Raw genomic sequence first — 20863 nt, 5'->3', positions numbered from 1 at the left:
AAAACATTCCTTTCCAATTCAATCACAAGCATGAATTCTACAATACATAGTATAGTATATAATACATACATATATATATATAATATATATTATAGCAGTGGTGGAAATAGTTCCACCCCATTCCCTCTCCACATGGTAACGGTCAACAACAAAATCAAACAGGACCTGTACCATCCCCACACGGTCATGGCCAAGGAATACCTCATTACCATCAATTTCAGCAATTTCAACAAAATCAACAGAATCAACAGAATCAACAAAGCCAACAAAATCAACAAAGCCAACAAAACCATTTTCAAAATAATCAACTGAATAACTCACAACCCATTCCATCACCTGTACATATTAAAAATGAAGAAATTGACAAAAGAAATAAAAATCAACCACCTCCATCTCCAACACAAACCACCTCATCAACACAAAACAATGGTAACAATAGCAATAATAATAGCAATATAAATAATCCCAATAATACAAATACCAGTAGCAATAATGGTGGTACTAATAACAATAATACCAATAGTAACAATAGCAACAGTCCTAATAACAATGCAAGCAATATGAACCACGCCAATAATAATCTCCCTACCAATCCAAACAATATGATGGGAATGAATAATTCACAAATCCACCAACCCCATCTTTTCCAAAAAATTGCACCTGGAGGTGTATATCCACAAGGCTACAGACCACAACCACCAGGTGGATATATGTGGGGACCACACCCCTATGGTGTCATAGGAGGAAATATGGCAAATTTCCCATACAACAATATACCTCAACCAGGTATGATGGTTCCAGGCCACATTATTCCCCCAAATGTCCCATTTCCTGGTATGAATCAACAACAAGTACAACAACAACAACAGCAACAACAACAACAGCAACAACAACAACAAAACACTAATCAACAAAACCCAAACAATGGTAATGTAAATATGAGCAACCTACCCAATAATAGTAATTTAAACTCTCCACAAAGTAGTCTACCATCCCCACAAATAAATGGTGCTAATACCAATAATAGTAATTTAAACTCTCCACAAATAAACAACACCAACAATCCTCCCAATAACTCCAATAGCCCAATTTCTAATAGTACAAATACACCAAATAGTGCAAGCGGAAATAATACGAATACAAATAATAATAATAATAATAATAATAATAACAATAATAATAATAATAATAATAATAATAGCAGCAGTTCAAAATCAAAGAGTAGATCAACTAAAAAGGGTTCTACCTCTTCAGAGAATGAAACAACAGCACCAGAAAAAAGCAATGGTAGTTCAAAATCAAAGAAAAGAAAACAACCAGAAAATGAAATTTTAAACTCTAAGTCCTCTTCGAAAAGAACCCTTTCTAAATCTGTCCCATCACCACAAGTAGATGGTACACCACCACCACAATCACCATTATCATCTCCATCGAATAGCCAACAATCACAACAAAACCCTGCCACCAATAATATGGTTGAGAACAATATAAAAACTGGCATGCATCCGCCATCAACACCAACCCAATCAATTCATCAACTACACCAACAACTACACCAACAACAAAATCAACAACAACAACAGCATCAACATCAACAACAGCAACAACAAAATCAACAAAATCAACAAAATCAACAAAATCAACAAAATCAACAACATCAACAACAAAATCAACATAATCAACACCAACATCAACATCAACATAATCAATCCTCTCAAATTTCCCAACAACACAATCAAATACCTCAATCCTTTCACATACAACAACATAACCAATCGTCTCAAGTATCACAACAATCTTCCCAAAACAACACACAAATTTATTTAGATTTTAATAATTTTGAACAATCACATTCAAACTTTGCATCTCAAAACTCGTCATTAAATACCAACTCTCCAAATTTTAAAGCTGCTACTTCTGAAGAGGATGGTGGTATGTTTTTAAATTTCTCTGATATAGTTGAAAATAACAACATATAATAATAATTTTTTAATAACCCTCATATATTTATATATCTATATAGTTTTGCCAAAACACATATTTATAAATCACCATAAAACTAAATCGACATACATTTAAACTAATACCTTCTACTTTAATAGATACTTCGAAATTTTTTGCCTTTGAAAACTAGTATAACCAAACAATCAAATAATAACATTACAACTATATTTAAAAAAACAATTAATAAAACTCTGTACATATATATCATAATATATTATACTTTTAAAAAAAAAAAAAAACCATTTTATTTATTTATTTCTTGTTTATATAATATTCACTTCAAAAGTGTAATGTTTTTAGAATTTGTATAACTTTAAAATTATACATATAGACAATAACTGCAATATCTCAATTTAGCATCATAATTAAAAATAAAAAATATTGTTAAATTAAATTCATTGTTGGTGTTACACAAAATATTAAATTTTGTTAATATTTCATGTGTTGTTATAAATTATAAATCTATATATAATAAAAAAATATGATTTGTTCGATTCTTTTATTATCTGAGATAATAAAAATAATATGATCCAACTTATGATGAGATAAACAAAATCATATTAAAAAAAATATATTATAATTTGTAGTTTTGAAGTGTGGTAAAAGGGTGAGTGTGAGTGTGGGTGTGGGTGTGAGTGTGAGTAAATGGACACTGTTGAATGTGAGTGTGTTAAAAATGTGGGGAGTGTTTAATAAATAAAACAATAATAATAAAAATAATAAAAATAATATGAATAATAACAATATAATAAAATATTAAACATATTATTTTGTAATATCGCATAAAAAAATGTTTGGTGTGTGAAAGTTGGGTGAGAAAAAAAAAAAAAAAAAAGGATATTTATATAATCATATTATAAATAAAAAAAAAGTATGTAGCAGTTAAGACTTAATTACATGGGTATTGGTGGGGGGTAGCTGGGGTGAATCTCAATATAATCGGCTCAATCATTTTTTTTTTTTCAAAAAGATTTTTTTAAAAGCCAAAAATACCATTTTTTTTAGGTTTTTTTAATTTTTTTTTTTTTTGTTTTTTTTTTTTTTTCCCCCCAAAAAAAATGTTTTGAATTTTTTTTTTTTTTTTTTTTTTTATAAACAACCCACACTATAAAAAAAATAAAAAACTAAATTCTTTATCGAGGTTATATTTGCACACAGTATTCTTTATATTTTTTTAAATTTATTTCTTATTATAAAATTTTTTAAATTTAAAATGAAAAAAGTAGATTCCATTTATTTTTATATTTATTTATTAAACAAAACACAAATAATTTATTAATTATCTTTTTATTTTTTTAAAATGGTTAAAAAGTTCGGATCAACTGAAAAATGCGTCGTTTGTGTCAAAACTGTATATCCAAATGATAAATTAGCTGCTGACGAAAGAATCTTCCACAAGGTATATATACATTTTATTTTACCACTCACACATTTCCATTTTACTAATTAAACTTTTATAATTTTTATGTAATTATTTTTACAGGCTTGTTTCCGTTGCACTACCTGTAACCAAGCTTGTAAATTAGGTAACTTTGCTTCAATGGAATCTAAAACCTATTGCAAACCATGTTTCAAGAAATTATTCTTCTCAAAAGGAAACTACAGTGAAGGTTTTGGCCAATTAAAACCACAACACCAACACGATTTAAAGAAGAACGGTTCAACCAATCAAGTTGAAGTTGATACAACCGGCGCTGCTTTCCAACCACAAGAAACTGAAACCATCGTTTCATCATCATAAAAAATTTAAAACAATTAATAGCAATAATTATTTAATATAAATTCAAATATATTTTTTCTTATACATAACTACGCTTCATATAATGAAATTATATTGAATAATATCAAAAAAAAAAAAACTCAGTTTAATTTTGTAACATTAGAAACCACATCAATCTATATGAAATATACAATAGCATATATATTTACAATTAATAAATTTTAATTTAAACAAGTATACAAATTCTATAAGGTGTTTATTTATTTTTTTATAAAATATACAAATTATTGTTATTATTAAAGATATGAAGAAATTTTATTTAATTTTTTTTATAAAATTCGATTAAATAGTTCTCTAAAGATTGTTGTTCTTTACCTAAAAGTTTGGGTAGGTCAGATTGGTCAGTGGAAAACTCACCTGCTTTAATAGCAAGAGCAAAGGCAACTAAAAAATTAATATAATGTGTTGGAGTTCCAAAACCAGCAACAGTTTTTTTGTAGGTGTCAATATCTGGACTAACATAGGGCAATTCTTTACCGGCAATTTCAGAGAGCACTTTGATAGCATCGTTTAAAGTAGGAGAATCTCTACCAGTTAAAGTATATTCTTTATTTTGATGTTGGTCACTTGATAAAATTACATTAATAGTGGCTTCAGCTAAATCTCTTCTGGTCGCATAGTTTGAGGAGCCTTGTTCAAGTGGGAAAAAGATACCATTTGTAAGTGTATCCGGACCAAAAAAGTATTCTGTTAAAGTGTCAGTATAGAGAGCATTCTTTAGAATTGCATATGGAATTCCAGATTCCTTGATGAACTTTTCTGTTTCGATGTGGGCGGTTTCTACAAAAGCTACTGGTGAGGAGCCATCCCCAGTTTTTCTTATCATACTTGTATATGCTATATATTTAACTCCTGCTTCTTTAGCGGCTTTTACTACATCTTGGTGTTGTTTTGTACGAATTTCAACTTCATTTGAGGAAACAAATAAGAGTTTTTCTACACCTTTAAAAGCTGACAATAGTTCTTCGTAGTTGTTATAATCTGCTTTTCTAGTTTGGATACCCTTTTCTTTAAATTGTTCAAGTTTTGATTCGTCTCTACCAAGGGCTATTATTTTATTTTTTTCTACTCCTTTTTCTAATAATAAATTAATAGAAATTGTACCAAATTTGCCCGAGGCACCAGTAACTAAAATTGACATTGCTAAAGTTAATTGTAATATTAAATTATTAATAAATAAATAGGATAAATTTTTAAAATGTTAATAAAATTGTTTTAATTAGAATGATTATTTTTTTTATAATTTATAGAATTATTGTTAATTACAGAATTAATATCTTTAATTCCGAGAATTCTGATTTATAGATTATGTTAATATCTACTTTTTTAATTTCCGACTAAGAAACACCCAATTAATATTTGGAAAATTCGAAAATTTTCAAATAAAAAATAAATATCAAAAAAAAATAAAAAAAGGTTCTGGAATATATTTATATGACCGTTATAATTTGAGGATGAAAAATTATTTTAAAAAAAAAAAGTGCACTACTTTTTATTTATTTATTATATGATTAAAAGGTTATATTTTTGGATTGGTTTTTTTTTTTATTATTATCTATAGAGCCCATATTGGTTTTATTGAATAATACAGCACCTACGATTTGCTTTTTTCGCTTGTTTCAAAAATAATTTACTTCTACTGCTTAAATCATTTGACTGTTCTAATAAAGTTTCCATTTTTTGTGTATTTCCTAAAGCTACATCTATATTTTTATGCATAATTGGTATAATTTCATTTACTTGGTTTTGAACATCTAAAATTTTATCGTGACCTTTAGGGTCTTGGTATTTTTGTAAAATATAGGTTAATTCAGGGAAGGGTGCACCAGCAATACCTTGAGTTTTTTTAACATAATCACCCATCATTTCACCTAATGCTTTAACAGCAACTCTTTCTGGATATTCTTTATCTGTAAATACAACACCACTGAAAAAGTATTATTTAAATTTTATGGTTAGTTTATTATGGTTCGAATGTGTCAATATTATTTTCATATTATTATTATTATATATTATCATTATATATTATATATTATTATATTATTATTATATTATATTTTATTATATATTAACATACCCAAAATCACTTCTAACATCTATAATACAAATATAATCTTCATATGGGACAGCTGTTCTTGTATTTACATCAAATTGGTTTATAAAAATTTTACTGGTTGCAACAATTACTTCTTTAATTCTAGATAATTTATAAATGATTAGTTACTGTTATAAATAATTACTATATTTTTATAATGTTTTTTACTTACGTTCCTCTCTCAAAAAATCCAAACTGACCTAAATCAGCAGCAATCTCAATAAGATCACCCTTTCTCTTTGCTAAAACCATTGCGACTAATTTCATTTTAGTTGTATATATTTATTATAATTACAAAAAAAAAAAAAAAATAGTTTATTTATATGACACAAAATTAAAATAAAAAAAAGAAAAAAGTGTGAAAATATAAAAATAGTTTTTATGTGTGTTTAAAAATAAATGTGAAAATTAAAATAAAAAATAAAAATAAATTTAGGGGTTGGGAAATATTATTTATTTGTTTTTACAAATAGTTATTAATATTAGAAGGTATATATAAATTATTATTTTTGATATATTTGCAAAAAAAAATATTTTTTTTAAATATTTTTTTAAAAAATAAAAATTTTATTTTTATAAATTTTGAAAATAATAAAAAAAATAGAAAAAAAAAAATTGATAAGTTGAAGGTACCACGTCTACCGATTTTATACTTTGAAATTTTTTAAAGTATAAAAATAAAAAAACACTAATTAAATGCAAAAAACAAAACTAAAAATAAAATAAATGAAAAATAAAAATGAAAATAAAAATAAAAATAAAAAATAAAAATAAAAAAAATAATTATAAATAATAAATTTTATTTTTTTATTTTTTTTTTACTATATTTTATTTTAATTTAAATATGTTATGATTTGATTATTAGATTAAAAAAATATATATATGACCAATACAATCAACAATCAATTAAATTTTTATAAAAAATAAAAATAAATAATAGTTTTCTTATTTTTTTGCGCAAAATAATTTACTTCTATTTTTGTTATATTATATGTATATTTTTATTTATATAAAATTATTTTTAATTATTTATTTTTTGTTTTTTATTTGTTACCATTTTATTTAAAACATTTGAAGAAAGATTAGCGGCTTTATCTTCATGAATTTCTCTTTGTTTAAATGTACGAACCACTTTTTCTTTTGGAGCTTTATTTTTGGATGCGAGTTTTTGTTTGATATGTTTTGATTTTTCGACTTGTTCGAGGAGAGCCATGTTTTGTTTACGAACTTGAGAGATTTCCAATTTAAGTTTCTTATCACGTTCCATTCTTTGTGAAATTAATTTATCTTGTAAATGATGCCATTTGAATTTTGGTAAATATCTTAAATTCCAAAGACAATCTTTATGAATATCTCTTGATTTTCCACCCATTGCTTGATTGTTTAAAATAGTTGCTGTTTTACGTGCTGTTTTTTTATCATTAAATTCGACCCAACCCTCTTTAAACATATCATTTCTGTGATTCTTTCTATCTACATTGGCACGAACTAAATACATTCTATTTACTTTTCCATGCTTTACTAAAAGTTGTTTTAATTTGGCTGGTTTCATTCTTGGTGGAATACTTGCTAAATAAACAATACCTTTATTTTCATTCTCTTGTGCTAATTTTCTAATTTTTTCTTCATCCATTGGTTTAATTACAATTTTTTTTTCTTTTTTATTAATTGATTCTTCACCATTTTCATTATCCTCTATATCTTCATCATCTATATCTTCACCATCTTCATTGTCTTCACTGTCTTCATCGTCATCGTCGTTATCATCGTCATTATCTTGGTAATCGCCATTTTCAGATTCTTCATTATCATCATTTTCTTCATCAAATTCTTGAATATCATCATCTTCATCATCTTCAAATTTCTTTGAGAATCTAGAATCAACTATATCATCATCAAATTTCTTTGAAAATCTTGGATCTTCTTTTGGTTCTTCTTTAGTTATATTCTTTCTTTTTTGTGTCATTTTTATTAATGTTATAAATTTAATTATTTCGTTTTTAAAAAAATAAAAAAAAAAAATATTTTTAAAAAAAAAAAAAAAATTAAAAATTAAAAAAAAAATAAATTAGTTTTTTTTTTTAAAAAACGAATGGATAGTATTATTTATCTAAATGTTATTAAATATCAGAAATAAAAATTTCTTTATAATTTAATTAAGATAGAATAAAAAAAATAAATGTAATTTAAAATCCAAAACTTATAATTATTTAAATCTAATTTTTTATGATTATAAAATAATAGCTGCTGTAATAACTTAACCTCAACCACAAATAACCCTTCGCCAAAATAAATCATTCCAACACTACTCAATTACTATAACCAAGTATAAAAAAAAAAACTTTTTTTTTATTTATATTTCTTTGGTAAAATGAACTCTATTTAGTTCACATTAATATTTGAGGGTGGGAGCAGAAATTCTTATAAATTATATTATATAGCTTTTATATTAAAATATTTGTTTGTACCAAACATATCCTACCAGAGCTTAATCTACATTAATATTAAGTACCATTCTCTTGCCCCTTAAGATTTGTGAAATTCATTGCATTGAGTCTAATTATTTTAACACAAAAAATATATTTAAAAGATAAAAAAAATTAAAAAAAATTGTTTTAAAGGTAAAAAATCCCCCCCATTTACCATAACCCCAAAACTCTTAATAAAGATTGATTTAATATATTAAATAACAATTAATAAATTGTTAATAATAATTAGTAGTTATTTAATATCAATCATTTTATACTCTTCCTATTTTTGGATTTAAAGAATTGGTAAACAAAATTTTTAAAATAATGATCTGTTATTTTAAATGGGTTAAATGTGAAAATTATACGTCGGGTAATATGTATATATTAAATATTTATTAAAGATTTCATTAGTAGCTATAAAATTTCACTTTTTAGTATAATAGGAGTATTTTAATACTTTTTACAAAAGTTTTAGAATTGTATTCCCAAATGGGATATTTAATATAGCAGATTATAAAATTACTTTTTTTACAAAATATTTTTTGTTTTTTTATTCAAATAATTAGATAATTATTGAAAAAATATATTAATTATTAGATAAATTAATAATTAAGAAAAAATAATTAGTTTTGTAAAGGGAAAAAAACTATTTAAAAATTTTTTATTTTACTTTTTTTATACAATTAAATAAACAAATATTAAATATTATAAAATTATAATATTTATTCTAAAATATATTTTTCATTTAACTTTTATTAAATAAAACTCAAAGAAATATAATAAAAATGGCAGGGTAGTTATTGTTTAATTTTAAAATTACACCATAACAATAAACTAATGTTTTTTATTTTTACAGACCATGGACTATTAAACCAGGAGATAACCACGGAGGGTAAGTGTTTTTTTTTTTTTTTTTTTGGAAATATATAGGTAATGGGTAAAATGTTAACATTTTTTTTTTATGTAGAATCCCAACTTGGGCTTGGCCACGTTCAACTACTGTTCATGTTGAGGTAGAAGGTGGTGGTAATGGCCGTGTTAGAATGCAAGCTGGTGCATCACCCGACGAAGGTATTTATACTTTATATATCTATTAAAATATTTTATACAGAATATTTTCTAAAATAAAACTTTTTTTTTTTTTTTTTTTTTACTAAATAGATGTAAGAGTTTAAAATTATATAATAATATAAAGAATATGTAGTTTTTATTTATATTAATTAATTTTTTTTTATATTTTTTTAGAATGACGTTCATGACAAAGCAACCTTTAGTAGATCTTTTGGTGGTTCTCGTCTAAATGTTACAAACATTGGCTCTTCAACCTTAAAAGTTTGGACAGCATAAAAAAGATGGTTAATTTTAATGTGCATAGCTTTGCTTTTAAAAATAAATATCTTTTATAAAAAAAAAAAAAAAAAAAAAAAAAAAATTAAATATTTATTTTATCTATTTTTTATTTGTTTATTTAAAAACTTTTTTTATTATTGAAATATTTTAAAAGGCCATTGAAGGTTGACTATTAATAACAAATTTACCCAGTGATTTTGGGAACTGAATAAAATCATCTTTAGGAAGAATATCATAATGTGAAACGCAATCGAATACCCATTTAAAAGAAATTGGTAAGTGTTTAGTTTCTAAATAAATTGTATTTATAGAGTTATCGTCAATTAATGATGGATGGCATAGTACTGTACATTTTGAATTTAACATTTCTTTTAGATTTTGAGGTTTTGGTGGTAATTCGCTTAAAATGATTCCTCCCCCAGTTTTAATGATTGCTGCTACTTCATCTCTTGATGGTGATTCGAATTGACCAGCTAAATAAAAACTTTGACCATAAAATAATCTCTTGGTTTCAAATACTTGGTTTCTTGATTTAAATGGTGAACCTACTTCTACATTATCCCCTTCAATTTCAAAATCTGGTTCGGCTACCCAACGATTTTCATTTAATGATTGAAGAATCCAGTCAAATGAAACTATCCAAAGACCACCTTTACTAATACCTAATTGATATTTAATGGTTCTTGAAGTAATTTTGCTATCAGTTTCAGTGGAGCAAACGATATGGGTAACTTCATCGTTAAATTGATTTACAACTTTTCCTCCAATAGCCGAAACAAGTGAATATATATGAACTTGCATAAGTTTGGTTAAACCTGTGCCTAAAATAACTGGTTCCCTAATTGATGACATTGATATAGAGTTGCTAACATGTTGGGCTGGTGTAATTTGAGTAAAGTTTTGAAGCTGTGAATCACTAATTGGTATGTATGGCATTTGAATTGATAAGCTACTTGATTGTGTATTGTTGTTACTGTTTAAGCTAACACCACTATCTAATAGTCCATTATCATTGCTGTTATTAAATTGAGTAAAATGATTTTGTAAAAGTTGTGATAGTGGTTGGCTATTGGTTTTTTGTGAAGGTGGAAAAGATAAATCATCTTTTTGTTCTGATAAAACTTGGCTTTGTAATTTAGATCCATGTGATGAAGTAGAGTGGTTTGAAGTTTGTGAAGAATGTGACTGTAAAGAAGGGCTATTTGATGATTGTGAGTGGTTTGATAGTTGCGAGGATAAGGATGAGGAAGATGAGGATGGTGATGGTGATGGTGATGAACGAATTGGACTTGATTGTATATTTGAAATTAATGGTGATGGAGTATGAAATTGAGGTTGGTAAAGTTGGATAGATGGTGATGGTGAGGTTTTCTTTTGTTGCAAAATTTCATTAGGTTGCTGAGAGGTATTTGGTGTTTGATTTTTAGAGGGTGATCTATATGGTGATGAAGGTTGTTCAAGTGTAGTTCTGTTATGAGCATCTTGAGATGAAGATGGTGATGGAGCTGGTGTTTTTGGAGTAAGGAAATTCTTTTGTTGTGAAGATACTTGTTGTTTGGATGGTGATGATGGAGTAGTATATATTTTTGGTAAGTTTGAATTTGAGTTTGCTAAAGTTGCATTTTCATCTTGAGATTCATTATTATTGTTGTTGTTGTTAAAATTTAAACGAACGGCAGCAAACTCTACAGTATTCATTCTAACAGTTGGTTCATTCTCTGTATCATTATTTTGTAATGTTGGCTTAAGAGTTGAATCATCATCCATTTCTTGACAATCATGACCACCATATTTATTTTCGTCTATGCTTGCAGATTGAGTGGCCTCGTCATCAATAGCTGGTTGGGTAGCTTCATCATCGATTATCATTGGTGAACTGGTCTCGATTTTTTGCTTTTTAACTTCCCTTTCTTCTTGTGATTTTTGTTGGGATAGTTGTTTGTCTTGTGACTGTTGTTTATCTTGTGACTGTTGTTTATCTTGTGACTGTTGTTTATCTTGTGACTGTTGTTTATCTTGGGATTGCTTTTTGGGTGATGGTATATTGTTAATAAAATCATCTATCAAATTATTATTGTTAATATCAATCGAGTTGCTTTCTTCCAGGGTTCTCTTGTTTATTTGTTTTTGTGGTGAAGGTGTTGGTGATAATGTGTTTTGTTGGGATTGTGGTTTTGGAGATAGGCTAGTTTGTGAATGTTGTGGGGATGAGGTTTGAAGGGTTTGTTTTGGAGATGAATTAGTTTGTGAATATTGTTGTGGAGTTGTGTTTTGTTGTGATAATGTTTTTGGTGGGCTGGCTTGTGAGGATTGTTTTTGTGGTGAAGATTGTTGTTTTTGTGGCGAAGATTGTTGTTTTTGTGGTGATGAGGTTGGGGATTTTCTTTTTTCATCTTGTTGTTTTTGGGGAGATTGGGGTTTTTTGATAATTGGCTGATATTGATAAATTATGTTGTCTTTTCCTTTATAAAATTTAGATTCGAAAATTGAACGAATATAATTTAAAGATTTGCCTCTTATAAAAATTGAATCCCAAGGAGAAAACCAATGATATTTGGTATTTGGTGTTAAATTTGATAATACATAAATAATAAATTGATGAACAGAAGGAATTCTTAAACCACCATATTCTATATAGCCCTCTCTTAACAGTATTCCTTTATGGATTCCACCACCAATAGTATAGGTTAAAATATCACCAATTCTAAGGAGGTCACATTTCATTAAATCGTCAATTGTAATATCTGGCATCTTCTTCTTTTTATTTGATACGGAAACACCTCTTTTTCTTTTAATTTTTCCAAATTTCATTACCATTTTTGGATCTTGTGATGTAACTGCATCCCAAATTGGTAATGAAATACTTTGATAGTACTCATCATCTCTGAGACTAAAAATATCAATTGTGTTGCTATTGTTATTATTGTTATTATTATTGTTATTATTATTATTTACAGGTTGTGAGTTTTCTTCATTTTGCTGAGACAAATTTAAAAAATTATCTAATTCATCATTGTGTTCCGAGAAAATGATTTGTTGCGAACCATCGGATCCAATTGAAAGCATAAATGAATTTGGGATTTCACCTTGAAATGCATCAAAAATTATTTCATTTTCTGTAATACTCTGTAAGCTATTGATATCCGGGGTTAAGGGACAATTACTACCTTGGCTGCTAACTGATGCTGGTGGTGAAGGTTCTACAAATTCTATTTTGTTTGTAAATCTAACTGTTTTTTTGCTATTGTTATTAATATTTTGATCATCATTTTTATTGTTATTATTATCAATAGTTTGATTATCATTGTTGCTATTATTTATATCTGTAATGTTATTAGGGTTTTTATTCCTGAAATATTCAGGGTCAATCATTTGACTCAAGTCAGATGACTTTCTTGATGTACTATTATTATTATTGTTTGTATCCATTTTATTTTGTGTGTATTTATATACAGATAATCTATTATAAAATAAATATCTTTTTTTATAAAAAAAAAAAAAAAAAATTTTGAATTTTAAAATATTTTTTTATTTTTTTTTTTGAATTTAATTTTTCCAATAAAAATAATTATTATATCATATTTCAATTTTTCTTATTAGAAATTTTCCTTTTATATAAATAAAATTATTTTTTCACCAAAAAATTTAATATGAAATAAATTTATTAGTATTGAAACTCATTTTTTTTGTTTTTATTAATAAAATCTTCAAAAAAATTAAAAATGTAAAATAAATATATAAATATATTTTTAAAAAATAATAATCATAATTAAAAACAATCCTATTATTAAATTTTTAAACATATTTTTTAATTTTAAGTTTTGGCTAATCTTGTAAATAACACATTCTATATATATATGTTTCAATATGTGGGTATTTTCTATATTTCTAAAAAAAAAAAACCTCAAAAAAATTAAAAAAAATTAGAAAAAATAAAATCTCAAAATATTTAATCACAAACATACCAAATTAAAATAAATAATATTTCACATTTGTCAGTATTTTTTTTTAAAAAAAAATATAATTCCATATTTTTTTTTTTATTTTATATATTTAATTTGTAATAATAGGAAATAAATAAATGTATGTATAATATAAAAGTATTATTTTATTTTTTTTTATTAACTTAAAATTTTTTTTTTAAAGAAGAGAATGGAGTTTGATTTTTTTAATTATAACATTAATAAAAGTAATAACAATAATAGTAATAATAATAGCAACGGATATATAACAACCCATGGATGCGTATCTAATGATTTAAATCATTATAATTATAATGAACAAAATTATTTTAATGGCGCAGTCCACAATAATAACATTAGTAATCAGGATTACAATCACAATTATGAATATTATCAATTTTATAGTAGCAATAACAATAGTTATAGTAATACCATTATAGCTAATAATAATAATAATAATAACAATAATAACAATAATAATAATAATAATAATTATCCACTTTTTTATCATATTGTCGATGATTTAGACAACAATTCAGTCAACAATAACACCACCATAGAATCAAATCTTTATAGTTTCACTACAACTAACAATAAAAATAACGGTGGGTGCTCTGAAGTTTATAGAGTCAAACTAGAAACAGAAATTACATTAAATAACGATTGTATTAATAGTGTTAATAATAACAATAATATTAATAGAATCAATAATGAAAACAGTAATAATAATCATAATGTCAAAAACAATACTATAGAAAATTTTAGCTCATTATATTTTGAAGATGATGAGGATGGAGTTATTGCAAATACATTTGGCCTTGAAAGTTTTTTAAAAGATAAAGAGGAAGAAGGAGATACACAGATAGAAGAGGAAAAAGAGAATGATGATGAGGAAGAGGAGGAAGAAGAAGAGGAGGAAGAGGAAGAATACAATATAAATATCAATAATAATAATGAAAGTGGTTTATTTAATTTTAATATAGGTGGTAAATTTCAAAATCATTTGTTAGTTGAAAGTGAAACCTATCAGGTTTATATTTCAGAAGAGTTTGAATCATCAATTAAAGAAGCATCAGAAAAAGTTTATAATATATCTTTACAACTATCCAAATTTACCAGTAAGTATATTAAAATTCTACAAGGTTGCCAGAAAAAAAGAAACAAGATTGATAGCGCTGTACTTAGAGACTGGTTAGAAAAGCATATAGACTATCCATACCCAACCCCGGCTGAAAAGATTCAACTGGCTAACCAAATTGGCTGTACTCTTCAACGTTTACAAACATGGTTTACCAACAATAGAAGAAGAAGCAACCCAAAATGTATTCTGAATTCGGAAAATGTTGCATTCATTAAAAAGGAAGGTTTGACCCAACTACGAAAAACAAGATGCAGAAAACAAAAGGAACCAAAAGAACCAAAAGATTTAAAAGTTAAAAAATCAAAAACAACAAATACATGTAGAACAAAAGTGTTTTCAACTAAAGAATCAAACTCTGCAAATCTAGGCTTGGTTACCCCAATATACAGATGCTAAAAAGATAGTTTATTAAAAAGAATTTGGTTATATTATCTTTTTAATATTTGTTCTAAATTCACAAATTATGCAAAAATAAATAAATAAACTTAATTAAAAATTAATAGATCTAATATATTGCAATATTGTTTTTTATATTTCGAGATAAATGTTTTTTCCTTTTTAAAGTAATAGTATTGATTTCTGGAACAATATTTTTGTTTATCGCAAATTTTGTATTGTTCTAAAGTTTATAAAGTGTTGGTATTTATCTTATCTATAATCTGGGATACCTAATATAATTTTATTTTATAAGTTTTTTTTTATATTTTGGAATAATATTTTATTTTATATTTTTTTAAAAAATTTATTGAATACATTATAGTTTTGTTTTTTTGGTATTTTTATTTTTATTTTTATTTTTTTTTTCTGTTGTTTTTTTTATATTTTTCTAAAAAATATATAAAAATAATTGAAAAACAGAGAATTAAATATTCAATATATATATGTTGGGTAAGCGAAGGTGATTATAAATTTATAGTTCCATCAATTGAATCGGAGTGTGGCTCTACTGAGTTAAAATAATCTACAAAAAGCATATGGTTTGGGGATCCAAAACTTGGTGAATCAAAAGTAGTAGGTTTCTTTTTTTCAATAAATGGTGAGTTGCTGTGGTTATTTTCGTTATGATTTGTTAAACTTATAATTTGATGAGATGTGTTTGTTTTTGGGATTAATTGGTTTTGTTCTTTATTATTTCTATAAATTGTTTGATTCCCTAATTGAGATTGACTTGGCTGTTGGCGTTGTAGTTGCTGTTGTGGTTGTTCCAATTGTATTGCTTTGGTTTCATTTTTATTTTTGTTAAGAATATAAGTGGTATTAGTATCAGAGTTTATAAATTGATCATGAGATGATTGTTCACTAAAAGGATGGTTGCCACTTACAAATTCAGTTGGTGTATTATTGTTTGAATTAAATTGCAAATTATTATTTCCATTATTGTTATTATTATTTATAAAATTATTTGCGCTATAGTTATTATTAAAGTTATTCAAATTGTTATTTGTATTATCCATATTGTTAATGATATTCGAATTATTTTTTTCTTGTTTTATACTATATTCTAAATTGGTATTTTGAGATGATTGTAACTCTTGTTTAATGTTATAGTCAGGAACATTTTGATTTTGATATTGATTTAAATTATTTGGTTCTTGTTTAACATTATGGTTTGGAAGTTGTTGCGGTAGTTGCTTTAAAGAGTGTGAATTTTGTTGGTAAATATTGGATGGTTGCTGGTGTGGATTGACCTGAGATTGTGATTGGGATGGTGAGTTTGATGGGGATGGTTGATTTGGGTAAACTTGTTGTTGTTGTTGATGTTGTTGATGTTGTTGATGTTGTTGATGTTGTTGATGTTGTTGATGTTGTTGATGTTGTTGCTGTTGCTGTTGATGTTGATGTTGATGTTGTTGCTGTTGAAAATCTTGTGGATAGTAGGGATACTGAATATAATTTGGGTTCATTTGATATTGAATGTGTGGATACACTTGTTGAAAATGTACAGGTGGGTGTAGATAATAATTTTGTTCATAGATATTTGATGGATGTTCGTATGGATTTGGTATCCCATGAGGATTATAGCTATATGGAGCTGATTGTTTATGTTGATTTGGGTAGTAGTAATATTCATAACCATTATTCATACTGTTACCATTATTAGAGTTATTATTGGTATTGTTGTTATTGGTATTGTTAATACTACTACTATTGTTACTGTTATTATTATTGTTGTTGATGTTATTATTGTTGTTATTGTTGTTATTATTTTTATTATTATTATTGTTATTATTATTGTTACTATTTACATTATTAGAGTTTTTATTTGATTTTTCGTTTTTAATTGCCGCTGGATTATAATTTATAAACATTGTTGATTGTTCATTCTGTGGATTTAGTTGGTAGTAAGGATGATGTCTACTATTATTATTAGTAGAAGATATATAAGGTGACATTTTTGATGGTGATTTTGTTTGTGGAGTATTTTGACCACTATTTGGTGAACCAGGAGTAGTTGAATTACTATTTAAATTGTTATTTGATTTTGATATATTTGGTGATAAAGTTGATGTTGTTGTGGTGGTAGTATTATCATTTTCTTTTGGAACTGTATTATTATTATTATTATTATTATCAGAAGACCTTTTCCTATTACATGCAGAGCAATTACATTTATTTAAACAAAATAAACATTCCCATTTTCTTTGAGACAAACATTCAACCAATTGAACTTGGTATCTATTCCAAAGACATTGAGAACAAAATTTTTTTTGGCATTTCATTTTCCTATTTTTTCTTTTTTTACCATGTTCTTCAACTTTTTTGTGACAATATGCAATTTTGTTTCTTGGTCGAGCTAATTTACATTGGTGACAAGTAGCCTTTTGATCTTCTTGAAAAAGAATTACCTGGTTAAAAGCAATTGTTCCCGGAGAAACTTGGTTTGGGTTAGCGGAAACACTTGGTGATAAAACCTCATCTAGATTGAAAGGTGGATATGAACCCAATCTTTCTATAAGAGCACAAAGTGATTGAAGAATTTTTTTGGCATTTTCAATGATTGACTCCATAGAATTACAAGGTATTGTTTCTAAAAGAGTTTGATTTTTATGTTTACACGCACCTTCCGAAATACACTGGATACAGACTAACGACATATTTGGGGATTTCTCTTTCTGGCATTCACTACAAAGATATGCTCGATTAAAAATAAAGCCATTACAATAGATACAAATTTTCTTGTATTGATTATCCGTATAACGTTCTACTTTCTCTTCTGTTGCATTTCTTTCTTCGGACATTACAGTAAGATCTACTTTTTCGGACCATTGGATATCTTTGACAATTTTTAAAAGAGTAAAAATTTCTTTTGCTACTTCTTCATTTAACGCCACTTGTGGTGATTGGGTCTTTATACATTCATCAGCCAACGACAATCGATTTAATAATGCATGGAATGCAATTGATTTAACAGGAAAGTGTTCTTTCTTTTTTATGGATCTATAAATTGGTAAGATATTTCTATAGGATAGTTCTAAATTTTGATATGCCATTCTGTTCCAAGATAACTTCATACTTTTACCACCAACATTAAAATATTGATATATCGAACCTGGTGGAATGATAACAAGGTCGCCCTGTTTTTGCTCCATAAAATAAACTGGAAAGTTGGCTTTAGAAAGGTCATCTAATCTGATAAACATCTGCTTTGAGTCGTTGTCCACAGGAACACCGGTTTTATTTCTCCAAAACTTTGATGCTTCATCAAAAGATTTTGATGAGGTGCAAAACCAATATGTTTTACTTGCACCTCCATTGTAAACCATTAAATTATAACCAATTGAACCAGCAACTTCTCTTTGGCCAGGTGACCAATAATCTGAACCATCAATACAAATATGAGTTGAGTTTGGTTGTAAATGTATTGGTAAATCGCATGTTAAATCACCAATATCTTTCTCCCTTAAAAAACCATACAGTTTGTTAAACTGTTCAATATATTTTGTCCATTCTGGAGGACATGGTATATCTTTTCTATAATAAAACGATGATGGAATAGTATAGTTTTGTTGATTACCTGATTGTTGCTGGTGTTGTTGATTTGAATGTAAATTTTGGTGCTGGTTAAAATTTTGACCATTATTGTTATTATAACTTGCTATATTAAAATTTTGGTTTATTTGTTGTGGGAATTGACTATTAATATTATTATTGTTATTACTATTATTATTATTATTATTAGTGTTGTTGGTATTATTATAACTGTTTATAGTAAACATTTGATTCGATTGTGGGAAATTGACTATTATTATTGTATAATAATGGAGAATTGTTACTACTGCTATATAAATTAGGGGAGTTATTGTTATTAATGTTGCTATTGTTATTATTATTATTATTAAATATTTCAGTATTATTTGTATTATTACTATTTTGGGTTGAAGACATTTTATTTAAATAATCTATATATTGACCAACGGTCCAATGTTCGGTATTTTTTGAATCGCCATCAATTCTAACTGTTATTTCTAAACTACTATACTTTTCTTTAATCCATTGTGGTGTAAATATATCTGTTTTCCAATCCTTTGTTGTATTAGTAATCACAATTGGTACCCCATCTTGAATAACCTTCCTCTTTACAAAATCTGGTGTTAATACTTGATAATCTATTGTTTCTGCATTTAAAAATTTATAACTTTCTAAAACATCATTCATTATTTTATATTTTTTCTTTTTCTTTTTTATATTTAAAAACTATAATTATTTGCAACCCCCTTTAAAAACTTTTTTTCTTCTCTTGAAACCTTTCGATTTTATATACAATCAAATTCTATTTAATAAATAAAAAATAAATATAATAAATAAATAAATTAATAAATAAATAAATAGCTATGTAAGTATTATGAAGAAATGATGAAGTATATTTTTATAAAATTGAAAAAAAAAAAAAAAATTATTTGTTATTGTTTTTAATTGAATTAAATGTTTAAAAAAATAAAGGAATGTGTGTATGGGTGGGTGAAGTAAAAAATGATAGAGAATAATTATAATAAAAGTTTTATAATAAAAAATTAAACTTTAATTTTAAAATAATTTTATAAAATTATAATTGTGAAAAAAAAATTTTAAAAAAAAAAAAAAAACATTTTAAAAATTATTGGATCTAATAGAAACAATGGATATAAAAATTAAAAAACATGGCAAAAATGAATGTGTGGGGTTTTTGTATATTTAATAAAGAATAACCCACATAATCCAAAATGTAAAAACAATTTTAAAATAATTATGAATAATAACAATCTTGAGTTTTATCGGATACTATATATATAAAAAAAAAAATGTATTTAAAAAAAAACAAAACTAACTTGAAAATGAAATTGTTTAAGTGTGTTGGGATAAAATTTATGTTGTTATATTGAATAATGGGATGTTAGGGTATGCGTTAGTTTAAATTTTGTGGTCAAACTAAAAATTTATAACAGTCAATAAATTATTTATTATTATTTTTATTATTATTCCTATTATTATTATTATTATTATTTAATTTATAAAATAAAAAAATGTAAAAATATGATTAATTAAACACACCCACAAATCCTTTAACTATTAAGTTCATTCCAAAAATGTTATAATGTTTTAAAAAAAAAGATAAAGATTAAAACTGTTTTTGTGTTGTTGTAGTTATAACAGTGGATTAACCAATAAAAACAAAAAAATGACTATACACATGTATCCCCAATGAATAAAATAAGATCTAATATTTAATCCAAATAAATTAATTAAATTATTTTTAATTACAATTCTATTATTTTTTATAACTATTAACAATCAAAAGATAAAAAAAATTATAAAGAAGTGAAAAGTAACTATAAAAAAAATTTAAATATAGAAATTTTGTTATATTTTTAAAAAAAAAAAATCGATTAAAAATAGATTAAATAGAGATTAAAAGGTGAAATATAATGTGATTAACAAATTTATTGGTATATTATTGTGGTGTTTATGATATTTGTATAGTTTACTTTTTTGGGGCATAAAAAAAGTGAAATATGCACAAAAAAACTTTTATTAAACTAAGGAATAACTACTATAGTATATTTATTTACAATAAAAACTACG

General features: G+C 25.4%; 9 protein-coding genes across 9 annotated transcripts; 4 read left to right on the top strand and 5 right to left on the bottom strand.

Moving 5' to 3' along the window:
- Positions 1–110: 110 nt before the first annotated feature.
- Positions 111–2228, top strand: DICPUDRAFT_99804 (uncharacterized protein). Its single transcript, XM_003293906.1, has 2 exons — positions 111–1932; positions 2103–2228. Exons 1-2 carry the CDS (start codon positions 561–563, stop codon positions 2132–2134), a joined length of 1404 nt encoding a protein of 467 aa, XP_003293954.1. The 5' UTR covers positions 111–560; the 3' UTR covers positions 2135–2228.
- Positions 2229–3105: 877 nt separating this feature from the next.
- Positions 3106–3964, top strand: DICPUDRAFT_93132 (uncharacterized protein). The gene is made up of 3 exons (XM_003293905.1): positions 3106–3226; positions 3317–3403; positions 3488–3964. The coding sequence occupies exons 1-3, from the start codon at positions 3218–3220 to the stop codon at positions 3743–3745; spliced, it is 354 nt and encodes a 117-aa protein (XP_003293953.1). The 5' UTR covers positions 3106–3217; the 3' UTR covers positions 3746–3964.
- A 79-nt stretch (positions 3965–4043) lies between these two features.
- DICPUDRAFT_42752 (uncharacterized protein) lies at positions 4044–4925 on the bottom strand (the record flags this gene model as incomplete). Its single annotated transcript, XM_003293902.1, has 1 exon — positions 4044–4925. One exon carries the CDS (start codon positions 4923–4925, stop codon positions 4044–4046), a length of 882 nt encoding a protein of 293 aa, XP_003293950.1.
- A 309-nt stretch (positions 4926–5234) lies between these two features.
- On the bottom strand, positions 5235–6146 carry DICPUDRAFT_51212 (uncharacterized protein; the record flags this gene model as incomplete). Its single annotated transcript, XM_003293901.1, has 3 exons — positions 5235–5711; positions 5862–5981; positions 6052–6146. 3 exons carry the CDS (start codon positions 6144–6146, stop codon positions 5360–5362), a joined length of 567 nt encoding a protein of 188 aa, XP_003293949.1. The 3' UTR covers positions 5235–5359.
- Positions 6147–6900: 754 nt separating this feature from the next.
- Positions 6901–7512, bottom strand: DICPUDRAFT_42748 (uncharacterized protein; the record flags this gene model as incomplete). Its single annotated transcript, XM_003293900.1, has 1 exon — positions 6901–7512. The coding sequence occupies one exon, from the start codon at positions 7510–7512 to the stop codon at positions 6901–6903; it is 612 nt and encodes a 203-aa protein (XP_003293948.1).
- Positions 7513–9042: 1530 nt separating this feature from the next.
- On the top strand, positions 9043–9801 carry DICPUDRAFT_93131 (uncharacterized protein). The gene is made up of 4 exons (XM_003293904.1): positions 9043–9143; positions 9207–9242; positions 9318–9423; positions 9596–9801. The coding sequence occupies exons 1-4, from the start codon at positions 9136–9138 to the stop codon at positions 9695–9697; spliced, it is 252 nt and encodes an 83-aa protein (XP_003293952.1). The 5' UTR covers positions 9043–9135; the 3' UTR covers positions 9698–9801.
- Positions 9802–9847: 46 nt separating this feature from the next.
- Positions 9848–13129, bottom strand: DICPUDRAFT_158874 (uncharacterized protein; the record flags this gene model as incomplete). Its single annotated transcript, XM_003293899.1, has 1 exon — positions 9848–13129. The coding sequence occupies one exon, from the start codon at positions 13127–13129 to the stop codon at positions 9848–9850; it is 3282 nt and encodes a 1093-aa protein (XP_003293947.1).
- Positions 13130–14833: 1704 nt separating this feature from the next.
- Positions 14834–15199, top strand: DICPUDRAFT_42743 (uncharacterized protein; the record flags this gene model as incomplete). The annotated part of the gene is made up of 1 exon (XM_003293903.1): positions 14834–15199. A coding segment is annotated over one exon (366 nt), but the record flags the coding sequence as incomplete, so codon positions are not given.
- Positions 15200–15705: 506 nt separating this feature from the next.
- Positions 15706–19459, bottom strand: cbfB (uncharacterized protein; the record flags this gene model as incomplete). Its single annotated transcript, XM_003293898.1, has 2 exons — positions 15706–18899; positions 19045–19459. The coding sequence occupies 2 exons, from the start codon at positions 19457–19459 to the stop codon at positions 15706–15708; spliced, it is 3609 nt and encodes a 1202-aa protein (XP_003293946.1).
- Positions 19460–20863: the final 1404 nt, after the last annotated feature.

The sequence above is a fragment of the Dictyostelium purpureum genome (genome assembly GCF_000190715.1).
Source record: "Dictyostelium purpureum unplaced genomic scaffold DICPUscaffold_484, whole genome shotgun sequence".
NCBI lineage: Eukaryota > Evosea > Eumycetozoa > Dictyosteliales > Dictyosteliaceae > Dictyostelium > Dictyostelium purpureum.
The sequence above is the reverse complement of the archived record's forward strand: the minus strand, read 5'-3'. Positions and strand labels throughout refer to the sequence as shown.

Coding starts and splice junctions, on each gene's coding strand:
- DICPUDRAFT_93132 (XM_003293905.1), top strand. Junction 3,404..3,487: donor ACGAAAGAATCTTCCACAAG/GTATATATACAT, acceptor TTATTTTTACAG/GCTTGTTTCCGTTGCACTAC.
- DICPUDRAFT_93131 (XM_003293904.1), top strand. Junction 9,243..9,317: donor CCAGGAGATAACCACGGAGG/GTAAGTGTTTTT, acceptor TTTTTTATGTAG/AATCCCAACTTGGGCTTGGC. Junction 9,424..9,595: donor GTGCATCACCCGACGAAGGT/ATTTATACTTTA, acceptor ATATTTTTTTAG/AATGACGTTCATGACAAAGC.
- DICPUDRAFT_99804 (XM_003293906.1), top strand. CDS start 561: ATGAACCACGCCAATAATAATCTCCCTACCAATCCAAACAATATGATG. Junction 1,933..2,102: donor TACTTCTGAAGAGGATGGTG/GTATGTTTTTAA, acceptor CTACTTTAATAG/ATACTTCGAAATTTTTTGCC.